Raw genomic sequence first — 14,991 nt, forward strand, 5'->3', positions numbered from 1 at the left:
TTTTTTGTAATTTTTTTTTTTGTACAATTCCCTAGGAGTTTACCAGTTACCTGCAGAAACATGACGAGGTCCTGACAGAACTGGAGAAAGCAACTAAACGCCTGAAGAAGCTGGAAATGGTTTATAAGGAGTTTGAGATGCAGAAGGTTTGCTACCTGCCCCTCAACACCTTTCTGCTCAAACCCATCCAGCGGCTGATGCACTACAAGTTGATCCTGGGCAGGCTTTGCAAGCATTACACAGCAGAGCACCGGGACTTCGCCGATTGCCGCAGTGAGTGAGCACTCAGCCCTGTTACCTGCGAGGCAGAAACGCATTCCCACATCCATCCAAAAAAATTCGGCCTGTAGCCTGGGGCAGACGAGCATTACACCGACAAATGCAACGTAAAGGCTTTTTCTCCATTCAGGACCTCTCTGACATTCGTGTTCAGCGCTCTGAAATACACAGGAACTTCAATTTAGATTGCTGAAACACAACTGCTTAGTGAATACTGTAATTTAAATATCCTGAAAAAAAAACCCCAAAACCCAGAGTATACCAAGTAGAACAGCAGAAAACTGGTCGGAGGCAGCTTATTTAAAAAAAAATAAAAAATGTTTAACTTACATTTTGAAATTAACTTTTTTTTTCCTCAAGGTTTTTAATACTGGGTTTCATTGCTCTCCTACTGTGCTTGGTGCAGAGCCCCAAAGCTTTCTACAAGAGAGACAAAATTGCCTTAACTGCTAGTTTGGAAAGATAACTTAAAGGTAGACTGTTCTCTTTGCGTAGAATCAGTGCTTTTTCTGGCATTCCAGATCTTAAAGGTCCCTTCCAACCCAGACAATTCTATGATTCTGGAAAGTGTTTTTCTCATGATAATCTTGATGGATCTTAATGTTTCAACCAGAGCTGGAAAATTAATTCCTTTTCTTGTCCCCTTTTTTAACGGGGAAAAAAGTAGCTTTTTTTAGGAACTCTGTGTCATTTAAAAGTAAAAAAGTGACCAAAAATAATTGCTTTGTAGTGTCAAAAGCTTGCATAGTAAATTCCATTCGTTTATAAAGTAACCTTTGGCAGAAATAGTTGGCTTTAATTTTTTAATTTACTTCTGGCTCTGTGGCAAATACTTTTTGTGTGCGCAAAGTCTGAGATCCCAGTCAATCTCCAGAAGCGTAGGAAGTGCGATGAAGTTGCTTTCTAGTCTCCATTTTACCTAAAGTGTAAAATACGCTTTAAGAAGTTGGCAGTTGGACTTGTTGTAGGTCCCTTCAACTGAACTATTCAGTTCTATTCTAAATCTGGCTATACATTTCAGATTCCGTTTTCCAAGGGCTAAACTTGGTGGCCTTGGTTTGTCTGCTCTGTTCCGATCCCAGTTTTCCTTCCAGATGCGCTGAAGGAGGTCACAGAAATGACGTCTCAGCTGCAGCACAGTCTCATCCGCCTGGAGAATTTCCAGAAGCTGACCGAGCTGCAGCATGACTTGATTGGCATAGATAATCTCACAGCACCTGGTAGGGTAAGTACCTAAAAACTAAGGTTTTTAGAGCCTTTATTGTTTTTATTACCAAGGAAGTGCCTTTCAACCATGTTTTTGCCATCGCTGCCTCTCTATTTTATGGAACAACTGTGAAGGCTTTTATAATTGTCTTCATAGTAGGTCCCATGGAGGTCTTGGTGATGTCTTGGGGAACAGATCAAAAATCCTTCTGCTTAGGCTCTGGCTGCAGTCTGGTGTTTCCACTACAGCAGACAGGGGGTACGCTGGAGTACAGTGCTCTCGGTTTGAGTGGGAAGCAGTGTGTCCTGTACTCAATAGGAAACCCACTGCCAGCTCTGCTCACGGCTGTCTGATGCAATCTCTCTGTCCGTGGACTGAGACTGCATGGGGAACGTAGCAACAGTGGGAGCCACATCCCTGGGTGAAACTGGTTTTGGTGGCTCTGTTTTTCCAGGAGTTTGTTTAGTTCCTGTTTGGTTTTTTGTTTCTTTGTTTTTGATAGATATACTGAGCATAAGTACAGGAGCATCGCACGTGCTTTTGGGATGCTATGGCAATCACTGCAGTGGGATGTAAGTGTGATAGGTGAACTGCTGGTGTCCAACAGGAACTCCGCTCCTGTTCCTTCTCTTGCTTCATTGATTTAAACGCTGGCTGCAGCCAGGAGCTGATACGTGTTACAAAACAGAAGGAAGGGTGTCATCTGGCCTTTAACAAATCCATTAGCGATCATTGCTGGGCACCAATCAACATCTGTGTACTCTGGGATGAAAAATAAAAAGACCCACTAAAATTCTTTGTGTTTGGGAAAGATCAAGCTTAGCCTAACCTTTTATTTTCCGCTGCAGGATTTTATCCGGGAAGGTTGTTTGTACAAGCTCACCAAGAAGGGTTTACAGCAGCGGATGTTCTTTCTGGTGAGTGTTGCTTCTGGTTTTCGTAAACGCAAAGTTTTCAAGATAAAGTTGTCATGAAACTGTGTTTTCGTGTGCTTGTGATGAAAATCAGCAGTCATAACCAAAACCTCACTTTGAGGGATTTTGAGGTAGAGTGTGACTGTGACAGTACTGTCTGTTCAGCTTGTTTCTAGAACGGCACATGGTTTTAACAGAATTTTAAAATTAACTGCCTCTCTTATAAGTAAACAAAAGAGCAGGGTTTAAGGAAAGCAGGCCAAATTGACTGAGAAATTGTGTTTTTTCGTCCATCTACAGTGGCCATTAAACAACAAGATGTCCAAAAAGACTTTGGCCCTACCTGCTGTCTTCAGAATATTGATTGTACGCTTCCTCCCTTTTTCAGTTCTCCGATATGTTACTGTACACAAGCAAAGGGGTTACAGGGACAAATCAATTCAAAATTCACGGACATCTTCCTCTGCATGGCATGTTGGTAAGTGATTTCAAGTTGTGTCATGATGTTAAGGAAAATGACTTTGCCTTAAGGCAGGTTGAGGCCGTTCCTTCAGAGCCACAGGCTGCTCCGAGGTGCTGCTGGCTGGGGACCAGACCTTTGCATGCCCCAGCCTGTGTGTCACACAAAGACTTGTTTGCGGGCAGTAAGCTTATTCCTTCCATCACTTTAGCAAAACAGGGGGAGCACACCCTTCTTGACCATTCATTTTCACACCGCTGAGAGACACTGATCTGGCAACAGGGGTTCGTCCAGGCTCTTTCCCCTGGTGCGCACACCTAGGCAGCTGACCAGTCCTCCTGCCTCCCCACCCCACTCTTCTAATGGGACTGTTCTTTCTTTGTTTGATTTGCAGCTGATAGTGCTCGACCCACCGGTAAGTAATACGCTGAACCCTGCTCAGAACCTTCCTTTGCTTGCCCCGTTGGATGTGGCGTGGTGCTGCTAGGAATGCAGCAGTAGAAACCTACAGTATAGATTTTTTTCATATAGAGCCAAAATAGACTCCAAGTAGGTGGTATTCGTAAAAGAGCAGCTGGTTTGCACTTATTGCAACTGGGCTGTAATCATATTTGACTCAAATTCCTATCCAGCCAAGGAGGATGGCTTTAGAGTTCATCAGTCACTGAGTAGTGCTGAGAAAAACCTTTTCTTTTTCCACAGGTGGAGGAGAGTGAGAATGAATGGGCTGTCCCACACTGCTTCACCATCTATTCCGCACAAAAAACCATAGTGGTGGCAGCAAGGTAACATTTCTTGTTCTCACTTGCCTGTAGGTTTGCTTAGATACCTTCTTAGTTCCTCTTGGATAGTTCGGTGCGGAGCCAGGGGGGTGTTTGATGTGTGATGCGAACCAAACACAGGACACTTCATAGCTCCTTTATCAGTCTCGTGTTTTGGGAAGGAGTAGTTTAGCTCACAAAACATGCATTATTAAACACACAGCAATAATATTGCCATTGTGTTGTTTCCCAGTTAGCTGAGTTGCCAGCAACATCCTTTAAACAACTGCTGTAAAGGAAAAGACAAAGCAAAATCCAAACACGAATATTTTAGACACCTAAAAAGAATGAAAATCCAGAACATGCAAATGGATGTGAGGAGGGGAGAGTTTCCGCATGGATCTCAGGGGGGAAGCTGGGAAAGGAGAGGAAAAATTAAAGGCTGGCTTGGTCCCTTTTCCCCGTGCAGCGAGTTTGGTGTCTTTTTCACTTTATATCTGAAATACACTTAGGATGTCTACTACCCCTGTTCTCTCAGGATCAGCCTGCGGAGGTTTTGTACCTCTGCAGGTCCCCAGGTGGAGCTGGGTATGCGAAGAATGGCAGGATAGGAGCACAGAACCTCAGCCTTAAATTTATGGGGCTTTTTACTGCTTGATAACCTGTTCTTGAAAACTAACCATTGCCAAGCATTTATAAATCGGCTATGTAGTGGCACAGGAGCCAATACATATGCAGACATGTTCAACAAGCAAAACTGCTTTTTAAATTCCAGCCTAACATCTGAAAACATCAGTTATTTTTAAGATCAACTCTTTCTCAGCAGCTGTGAATCAAAAAGTGCTTGAAGAGTTCTGAAATTTGGAAAAATAAATATAATTTTTACATTGTCATAATTTATGATAGTTGTTTTTTTATGTTACCTCTCCCCGCCTGTCAAAAAAAAATAATAAATGCTGCTGGGCTTAGACCACGCATGGAATTTTCAGTCTAAATTAAACTGAACGTGGTTTCATGTTTGAAATAACACCCCAGCTATGAAGCTCTCTGGATGAAGAACAACGATGGCCCAGACCACGTAATTCCTCTTCCAAGTCCAATAGCTCCGGAGGAGGATGTTGTGTTCGTTCTCTTTGCTGTAAAGTCCAAGTTTTTTAATGGTTATTTTGGTCTTGTTTCAAAGCTTGAAAGTAGAGGTGAAGGCTGTATGAGGTCAGCTTCCTGTCTGGAAAGCTCATGCTTTAGAGGAATTCTTATGTTATTTTTATTTATTTAATGGAAAGGGTCTGCTGCTTGTATTGGGTGGTGAGTTGTGCTTTCCTTCAGCAGTCCAGCACTCTTGTCACGACTCCAGGCTGGGCTGGTCTCCATTTGCACCGTTTGTCTTGCAGTACCCGCTTGGAGATGGGGAAGTGGATGGAAGACCTAAACATGGCAATAGAAATGGCCAAGAAATCAACAGAGAAATCCAACATGCTTCTGGAAAACTCAGTATGCCATCGCTCCAACAGTAAGTGGTGTTTCCTGCCTTCTGGAAAAGCATCTGTCGTCATGTCCTTTTCATTTTGCCTGTTGTGAATTTGATCACATAAATGGAGTGTTTTTGTAATTCACATTATAATGGATAGTTATTGTGCTTTTGTTTTCTTTCAATTAAAAGATGTATGCATGTCTTCCTAGACTGATGTTCCTGGTAGCTTTAAATGCAGAAGAGGTGTTCCTGTTGCAGAATTGTTAACTTTAGAAGGTCCTTATTCATCTCTTACATACATTTTTCTCAATCTAATCATTTAGTCTATTTTCTTGTCTAGAAACCTGGTGTCTTTGGAGATCAGCAAGTTCTTTTCTAGCCCTGCGTTGGTGTGCCAGTCTCTGGTGGTGTTGTGGATGTGCTGAAACATGGAGTATTCCTTCTTGGAGCACTTTTTCCTATTCCTCACTAAGAATTGACCGCAGATGAAGCGTGGGGATTTTTGTTTGTTTTATGTAGTATTGAGTCAGCTGCCCCAAACAGAGCTGAGTAATGAAAGCCACAACCATCTGCTCAGAGTGGCAGTGGCTGTATAACAAATTCAAGTTGGCTTATTTTAAAACTGGACTGAAAATGGTTTTTCTCAGGAATCCCTGCTTCTCTTGCTCTTTGTATTGCACATTTTTCTTAAACCGCTGCCCAATTCTCCTCCCCCAGGATCCTCTGATGAGGTCTCTCTAGAACAGGAGTCCGAAGATGACACACACTCTTCTCGTAGCTCCTTGGACAGGCAGAGCCACCACCGTGCCAACACAACCATGCACGTGTGCTGGTACCGCAACACCAGCGTCTCCATGACTGACCACAGTGTGGCTGTCGAGGTACCCACAGGGCGCAGCTCTCACGTCTCACTCTGTCCGTCCTGGCTCGCTCGGCCTCCACTCCATCTCCCATTTCGCCTTGGCAGCGTCTCTGTGTCCTGTGGGAGAGCATGGGCCTTTAAAAGGCCGCTGCATGCTTGTCCCGCTCTGTGCATGTCTGTGTGTCTGCGTACGCGCGCCTTGCTCTCCGTGCAGCAGGGCTTTGCTTGGGCAAAGGCTCTGAAGGAGGGGCATTTTAAACCCAGGGTATCGTAGGACTGAATTGTTCCTTTGGGTTTCATCAGCCTTGCCGGAGGATAAGTTACCTATCCATGATATTTTCCTTTAGAGATTGACTGTGCCATGCTGAGGTCTGGTTAGCTACCATACTGCAGTGAGAATTGAGTTCAGTGGGAACGCGATGTCTCTGCCCTTCCCTCACTGGTGAGGATGAGCAGCAAGCGGTAGGAAGTGCCGTGTTACAGCACTGCCGTGTTACGCTGAACACAGATTTATTATGTGCCCACTGAGCTGCTGTTACGTTGGGTCTTACCACTTGGCACTGGGGGCAGTTTTCAGTACTGAATCCTGCAGATTTTGAGATGGATGTCTGTTTGGCGCTCCTTATGCTGCTTGCACTGCCACTATGGTTTCACTGCCACTATGGTTTCACTTTAGGTGGCAGTTTGGCAAGGTTAGTTGGGTTAGGATACCTTCCTGGAGGTTGCCATGCCTGGAAGACTTCCAGAAGTGGGAAGGACCGTAAATACCATGAAGAGAAAATGGAGGTCACTAATTAGACAAACAGCAATGGGGCAGGGTGCTGCATCTGTGTATTTATTCCCTCCTACCTTCCCTGCCCTGCTGTTGAGGCACTTTTTGTTTAATGGAAGGAGTTAAAAGTTGGGCACTGAAGCTCCTGGGTTTTCGAGATGTAGAGAGCGTATCGATCAGCTCAGTAAGGGAAGACTTGTAGATGTTACCTTGGCTCAGGGTCCAGAAGTTGGGCACTTCAACTGGCGACAAAAGTGGTTTCTGTGGGAGGGGACAAACCTTCCTCTCCCTGCTGACACCCTTGTGAAAGGCACCATCTCGCTCTTCTGTACCCGGATAACGAGCCCTCCCTGGCACAGGCTCTGGGATTAAACATGTGACTTTTCGCAGCTCCCTCTCGCTTTGATCTGTTCCATGTTCTAACACCATCATTTTTTTTCACAATCCATTTTCCTTTAACAGATGCCCTTCTTGCATCACTTATCTTAACCTAACGTTCTGTTTTTCTTTCTCTCCCCCTTTTCTCTGCTCAGTTTTCTGCTCTCTTGCTGTTTCTCCAGAGCTTCCTCCTCGCTATTTGCTGGGCCAGGCCCAACGGCCCAACACAATCACCCATGTTTGTTGGTACCGGAACCAGAGCCTATCCCTGTCTGATTACCTGTGCATGATCCAGGTAAAAATGCCTCTCAAGTTCTGCGCTGGTGGGGAAGAGCTGTGGGATGCCAAGGAAAATGTGCTGCTGCTCGCTTTGTAATTGCTCAGTGAGCCCACCTGTACTCAGCTGGCAGCAGAGCTGTAATGTTGCCTTGTCGACACAGGTTTTCCTCCTAGTTCTGCTTCCCTAAATGGTTCTCTGTAATTCTGCTGTGTGTTCTGTCTTTTTCTCTAATTACAAAATCCACTTGCTGTCATTCCGTGCCTTAGGTTTCCTTATCATGCCCCACAAGCACTTGGTGACGGTCTCCGAGGCAGCAATGTTCAACTTTCCCCGCTTGCCATGCCAGGCTTGGCTTCGCGTAGCCGCCATGTGTAGCTTGGCCACAACTCTGGTACCCTCTGTTGCCTCTTCTGCTTTATTTTCCTGCTCACGCAGTGTGTTCTCTGGGGGTTTTTTTGAGCGTAAGAAAGGGTGGCAAAGGGATGGATGCCCTCATGGCTGTCACTGTTCCCCTGCCTGCGGGTTGCAGAGGAGAGCGGTGGCTGGAGGGCCAAGTTGGTGCAGCACCCTCCTGCGCACCGCCTGACACCGCTCTCGGATATGGTGAGCGCTTAAACGTAAAGGGGAACTTGCTGTTGGTGGCGAGAAATCACTAGAAGACAGTTGTGAATTAGTGAGCTGAAGATACAAAGCCATTCAGTCACCACGTGAAATCTCTGGGAGGCCTTTTACAACAGGGGAGCAAGTGCAGGAGTGGTTATGGCAGGCAGCCTCCAGCTTCGTATCTGCGTCTTTTCCCAAAGGACAGCGACCGGTGGTTTCACAGTAGTTTTCTCTTCATTCTGTGCTAGAACCAGCTCTCCGGATACTTGCTGAGGAAGTTCAAGAACAGCAACGGCTGGCAGAAACTGTGGGTCGTCTTCACCAACTTCTGCTTGTTCTTCTACAAAACGCACCAGGTGAGCAAATGTAGCTGAGGGGACCGTGTTTGGGGTGTTGGGCGGGAACCTGGAGGTCCTTGGCGTTCAATAGCTCATTGCTCTTTGAAGGAGAGTAACAAATGGAAGAGAAGGTAGTTCATAACAGAGCCAGGCTCTGTAAGGCTCATGGGCCCTTCTTGCAGAATTTAATTAGGATTTCTAATCCAGTTAATGGTCCTGACCTCCTGTGGGTGAGGGGGAAATGTCTCCTCGTGCAGTGACTAATGGTGGTGAGGGAATGGGCAGCCTTTGGTCAGTTTCTGTCTGTGTCTCTCCCTGCTTCAGCATCGGGGATTTTTCTGCCCGTGGTGCGTTCAGCGCCTGCTTGGTAACGAGCTGTGCTGCTGCGCAGCCTGTGCCTTTTCATCTTAATAACCTAATAAACTGTGTTTATTTTATTCAGGCTTCTGGCCTTGAGGCCGCGTTTCTTTTGGGAGAGATATTTTAACTTTCATGTCGGATCCATGCTTGGAGTTCCAGAGAGAGGAACCCTGTGTGGCGGGGGATGGGGGGAGCCCAGGAGGCAGTGACGGGCAGGGGAATAGAAGCAAATAACTTCATAAAAACAATGAAGGGAGTTGGGGGAAGGTTTCATTTTAAGCTATCAGAGGCCTTGCAGAAGATAAAGGCTGTTCCTCCTGTCCTTCCCTAAACAAAAATACAAAAGACCCTTACCTGTAGAGTACAAAAGAGTGAGTGGGCATGGGGATGAACTGCATGGCAGGGGATGCCTTGCACTAAGCGCCGGGCTGTTGGGCTTTTCCAGGACGATTATCCCTTGGCCAGCCTCCCGCTGCTCGGCTACGCAGTCAGCTCCCCTGTGGAGGCAGATGGCATTCAGAAGGATTATGTCTTCAAGCTGCAGTTCAAGTCCCATGTGTATTTCTTCAGGGCTGAGAGCAAATATACCTTTGAGAGGTAATTTTCCATTTTCTTGGTCTGTCTTGGCATATAACACGCTGTTAATTCACTGGTCGATCATCCAGAGCCCTCTCCTTCCTCCTGACTACCTCCTAGTCCGAGTGACCTTACAGCACATTCTCGGTAATAAAGTTCCCTTCCTTTTCCTACTGATGATGTTTGGAGATGCCTCCTCTGCCAGAACTGTACTCCTTGCTGGAGAGAGCTGGTGGTTGCGCCTAGAGCTGGAGGCTCCACTTTGTCTCGGGAGTCTGGGGCCTCCTTGGAGCTGGGGAGCAGCGTGGGTGGACGGGCTGTGAGATGCTCAGTCCAACTACGGCTGGGGAGTCAGATTTCTAGGTTAATGAGAGTTCTGGTGAGAATACATTGGGTTTGGGGTTTTTTTTTCCTCTCTATCTCTGGAAACGGGAGTTAGGACACGAGGCTGAGAGCAGCAAGTGCGGTGCTGATTTTCACTGTACTGCTTTCTCTGTAATTACGTTCAGCAATGTTGTCAGGCTTCCACACACGGTCCAAGGTGAATCCTGTTTAAAATGCATTACATACAAAACTTTGCTATTACGTTAGCTGTTGAAAAGCCCTTGCATTGCGTTCTGCCGTGCAGGGCAGGACTCGTTCTTTTGGAGTGTGGTCGTATTGAGGAGGTGTTACATACTTCCTTCGTCCTTGGGAGAGCATCACATGCACTTGTAAGCAGTGTCCGTATCAGCCACCCGAGGCAGCAGAGTTGTGCTCTTTAATCCACTGGTCTTATGTAGTGATTTCAGGAGGAAGAAAAAAGTCTTAATTCACAGTGGATGGTTGTCTTGCTTTTTTCCCTATTGCTTTGCTTTCTTCCATATGAGCAACTCTGTTGAATAATTTATTGTAAGAAAAGCAATCCATTGATGAAGGAAAATTTTTGTCAGCCCATCCTCCTCGGTAAACCCTTTCTGTACTTAGAGGAGAACACAGCATGCTCTCAGGGGAGCTCAAAGCACTCGAGAGCTGTTACTTGGACAGGCAACCGTGTTCCGCACTTTACTACATCTCAAGCTCTTCGTTTGAAGAGTTAAGTTTCCTAAAAGAAAGGTAGAGAACGGCTGTTTCATGAGGTTTGGTGAAGGGGGTACAGTTCACAACGGAAGGATGAGATGATGCATCTGTTAATGAGGGGTTGAGCATTTCTCATGTCCTTTCTCACCAGGTGGATGGAGGTGATCAAGAGAGCCACCAGCTCTCCAGCCAGGTCGAGCCTGCTGCTTCCAAAGGGTGAGAAGGACAGTCACACAGACTGAGGCAGGGCAGAGCTGGATCTCTGCTGCAAACATCAACAAAAGAGGCAGGTGGAAACAGGAGTCTCTGGAGTTGATAAAGCAAAGAACCAAGAAGCTCAATTCCACCCGCTATGGAAAGTGGGAGCGAGGGACTTGCAGATGGGGATCATGCTCATCCCCAGTGGTATGGAAGAAGGTCAAGTCTGTTCCAGTTGAACCTACTTAGAGAGAACCACCTTGTTTTTACATTTTGACTGGACGGTCAGCAAACACAGGAGAAAAATAGCAGCTGTCAGTGGTGCAACTGGCTCACAGCTGCTGGTGCCGGGGCTCGCTGGCTCCCAGAAGTTCCCTTCCGCTGACGCTTGGCACGACTGGCTGTACAACCGCTGTCTCGCTGCTATCAACATCGCCCTGCCAGCACAGACTAACAGGGGATCCACAGATGCGTTAGCTTAAACGCGGTTCACTTTGAACAGAAACCGCAGCTCTCGTAGACAACTCTGCTCTTTGGAAACTGCTGTGGCAGCACTTTTCTGGGGGAAGCAGGAAGAGTGAACCTCTGCTAAGCTGTTGAGGTTTCGGTATATTGTGGGTCGGTATAGGTAGGGTGCGTGGTTTTTCCTCTGAATTCTGCTACGGCGCACGCTGAGAGGGTCAATTGCTATTCTCGTATCACAGTTCCAGGTTCTTTAGCCTGCAGCAGGCATTGCTTAAGGCATGGGATGGCAAACACGCTCGCCACCCGTATGGGGGTGATGTTTTCAAGGCATTTAAGCAATGTAGGAGAACAAGCTTCTCCAAAAGTCACTGTTGCTTGTGCTTGTGTCACACAAAGACTTCTGAAAATCCCTATTCTTACCTTTAAATTTGGGGTGGGATCCATCTTCCGTTTCTCATGAAGGTGTAAAAGTCACTGGATTCCAGATGGAGCATTAGTGTCTGTGGACTCTATTAAATCTCTGTATTAAATCTGAAATGTTTGCAGTTTGTTCTGTTTTTGTAAATCTGTCACCTTTGGTTGCCTCCACGGAAGGACTGAAATAAGCCAAGTGCCACTAAATGCTGTTGGACGTGGCTTTGATGGGCTCTGGGGACTCTGCGTTTATATTGGATAGAAGAGTGTTTGTGTACTAGAAGAAGGAACAATGAAGTAGTGTAGTGAAAGACAAAGGGAAGTGTTGCATGTTGTGAGGATGGAGGAACGTGGAGATCCCTGTGCAACTGGGAAGCACAGAGGCCAGCACGTGCATTCTCCAAGGCTGTTTCAGGTTATGGTCTGGAACACATATGCGATGAGGACTGCAGGGAGGGGCTTCCAGAGGGATTTTCCAGACCGCGCACTTGGCATTTGCATCCTAGAGAAGACGAGGGACTGCAGCTCCAGCCTTCGCTACCCCTGTCACAATGACCATTGTCCCATATAAGTTAAATGTACTTAATTTATTAGTGTCTTTTCTTTTTTAATTAACTGTTGTAGGTGTATACACGCGGCTTGACTAGATACGTTATAACGCAGCTGACTATGACTGTTGAAAGTAAATAGCATCTTGGTATAAAACTATCTCGGCCTCTTATTCCTGAGCCCACCATTCCATCTGCGGCCACACTCATGGTAAGATCACCGACATCTGCACAGGAGCGTTGCTTTTCCTCAGACCTGCAAGAAGAGGTTTCACGCCATCAATTTAACAGGTCCCTGCATTCAGTGGCTTTCCCGGGTGACATCGACTGTTCCTTTGTCACAGCCACATACTGGAATCTTTCCTCTTTCATGGGAACTCTCCCATGCAATTACTGCCCTTTGCTGGTCTCCTGCGGGGCAGCTCTGCAGGCGCGAGTTGCAGAGAGGAGGAGCGGGGTCTCTGTCCCCAGCTGCGGGGTCTGGCACTTTACCCTGGCCTTTAGTTGCCCTCACCTACTGTAGCTGGGCTTTCTAGCACCAGGATTGAAAATACTTTTTTCAGTGTGTTCAAGTTACTCCGTAGTTTTCTGGGACTGTGGTTGTCGTCTCACCCAGCATCAGCTCTGCTCCATCCGCAGCAGAGAGAGCACCGAGTGAGAGTGATGTGAGCAGAGGAGTCAGTGTCAAGGAGCCTATGAGTGCCACCAGGCTGGGGGAGCAGCTCCAGGGCAAGGTGGGAGGAAGGGACTGACAAACGCCGCCTGAAATTCAGCAAGGATAACTGCACAGTCTTGTGGGGGGGACACAAAGTGCCCTCCATGGTACAAGCTGGGGATGGCACAGATGGTGGCAGAGGCCCTGGGGTCCTCAGAAGCAAGCTGTGTTTGTTGAAGGGCAGCGCACAGGCTCTGGCCAACTGCTGGAAGAGGCAAGGCTAGAAGAGCAGGGGAAAGGTGTGTTTCTGTGGAGCACAGTGCAAGAGAGGCTGCAGCGTTCCCTGCCTGGGGTGCAACAGCCTGGTATTTAGCCCTGGGGGTGTTAATTTTTTTATTTATTTTTTTTTAAGTAGCTGACAGAGACAGCTTACTCCCTTAACATCAGCTAGGCTTTGTCTAAATTACCTCTGTAACTCAGCTGTCGATCTCCCTCGCACCACATGTTAACAATCAAATTGACATACCCCATGTTACAGGAGACAGGAGGAACCACAGAAGCCCACCTCACCCTCAGCAAGCAGCGTGGAGGCTTGGCTTCTCTACACTCCCTCGCCGGCTCCAGCAAAGCCTCTCCCCCCACCCCAACTCTCTTCGTTTTTCCATCTCATGTCATAGGGAACACTGCTTCAGCCTGTAACACACAGAAACAGCTTCTGACATTTAGAAAAACGATCAAAGAATTCAGTGGAAGGACGCACCCTAAAGGTGTAAGTACATAACTGGGGGGTACTTACATGGCTGATCTACAGAGTGTTTGACCACCTACGTTCTGTTTATCCTCCCGTCACCTCTGTGTAGTACCGCTACAACTCCTGTCACAGGAGAGATGCAGTGAGCAGGACTCCTTCCTTAAGGATTTGGGGCAGTTGAGGAGTGGATGATCCTTTAGTTACATGCTTGACCTGCAGCTCAGTATTTCCTGTCCTGAAGATGTGTGTGTGCTACCTACGGTGGTTGCGGTGTGGTCCCTGAACCAGGAGCCTCTGGTGCTAGCTGACCAGAAGTTGAGGACAGCAGGCAGCAAAAGTCCCTTCTCGGGTGGAGAACATCAAGTTCAAATGTCTGAGCATATAAAATGCAGAAGCACAGGCTATAAAAACCAGAAACTTCACTATTCCTGGCAAAACTGCTTAGCTCTCACCTTGGCAAGCTTTCAAACTGATGGGGATTCCAGGGGCTTATCAGTTCTGTGAAATACCATGTAGTATTTTTACTTTACCAGAACCCTGCAGGGGTATTTTTTGTCTTTGCTGCAGTTTCCTTAACAAGAGCCCTAAGAGAAAAAAACAGAATACAACTGGTCCTTAATCATTAGTTTCTTGCTAGCAGGATGTACATTAAGATCGAGCTGAACCTATGCTCTTGGGACCTCATGGCTTAATATCCATGGTCTCCTTTCATTTCAAAAAGCCGTCATTTCTGGTAAACACTACCAGTTTTCCCTGCTTCCCACAGGACTGGCTGGCTGTCCTTCTCTCGGTGTAATACAGTCCTGCCTCATTGCTTAAGAAACCAGAACAAGTAAAGTTTTTTGCAGTAGTTCCTACCACGAGTTTAACACAACTTACTGGAGCTGTTCTGGTGACTGCTCCCTGTATCTCCCCCGGTGACAAGAGTGACTCCCGTTACACCAGGTGGTTCAACACCTCCCTCTCTCCTACTGGCTCCATCACTGCAGCTTTATCGCTGCTGAAGTGTCAGCAGGGAGCACGTAAGACACAGCATCCAGCTGCACTCATACCTCTGGGATGCAAGTGGAGAAGTGCCTGCATGCAGCAAAGTTAAGTTCGCTCTTGTGATGGTGGGGAGTCTGACGGTTGAGGGTGGCCATTGTCAGAGCTTCCCTTTTGTAAGGCAGACTTTCACTATAAGCTGCACCCAGCCTCACAGCTCCATGCACTCACCTTCTGGCTTGTCCCCAAAATGCTGCCCTAAAACCACCCTTCCCCACTTCAGCTACAGATCATCACAGAATGGTTAGAGTTGGAAAGGACCTTAAAGACCATCCAGTCCCAACCCACTGCCCTGGGCAGGGACACCTCCCACCAGCCCAGGTTGCTCCAAGCCCCGTCCAACCTGGCCTTGAACACCTCCAGGGATGGGGCAGCCACAGCTTCTCGGGGCAACCTGCCCCAGGGGCTCACCACCCTCACAGTGAAACATTGAGATGAGAAAGGCTGCACCACTGTCCTGTCACCAGTCTGTTGAGCAGAGGTGAGTGCAAGCATGTGGCATTTAACAATTCCCAAAAAAGCAGTCAGAAGTACATGTATCAGTCTCTCCTTTTGGCTCCAAGGAGAAGGTGGCTGAGACAGTACTGCACAGCTCG

The 14,991-nt window shown here is 47.1% G+C and overlaps 1 protein-coding gene across 1 annotated transcript in view; it reads left to right on the plus strand.

The window, feature by feature from the left end:
* FARP2 (FERM, RhoGEF and pleckstrin domain protein 2) overlaps positions 1–10,562 on the plus strand; it is a 73,242-nt gene extending 62,680 nt beyond the window's left edge. Inside the window, exons 18-27 of the mRNA XM_009893074.1 lie at positions 36–273; positions 1,374–1,504; positions 2,335–2,403; positions 2,789–2,878; positions 3,563–3,645; positions 5,013–5,131; positions 5,810–5,973; positions 8,236–8,343; positions 9,131–9,282; positions 10,472–10,562. Coding sequence (XP_009891376.1) covers positions 36–273; positions 1,374–1,504; positions 2,335–2,403; positions 2,789–2,878; positions 3,563–3,645; positions 5,013–5,131; positions 5,810–5,973; positions 8,236–8,343; positions 9,131–9,282; positions 10,472–10,562 — 1,245 coding nt within the window. The remainder of the gene's footprint in view (positions 1–35; positions 274–1,373; positions 1,505–2,334; positions 2,404–2,788; positions 2,879–3,562; positions 3,646–5,012; positions 5,132–5,809; positions 5,974–8,235; positions 8,344–9,130; positions 9,283–10,471) is intronic.
* Positions 10,563–14,991: the final 4,429 nt, after the last annotated feature.

Source organism: Charadrius vociferus, unplaced genomic scaffold (assembly GCF_000708025.1).
Source record: "Charadrius vociferus isolate BGI_N301 unplaced genomic scaffold, ASM70802v2 scaffold559, whole genome shotgun sequence".
Taxonomy (NCBI): Eukaryota; Metazoa; Chordata; class Aves; order Charadriiformes; family Charadriidae; genus Charadrius; species Charadrius vociferus.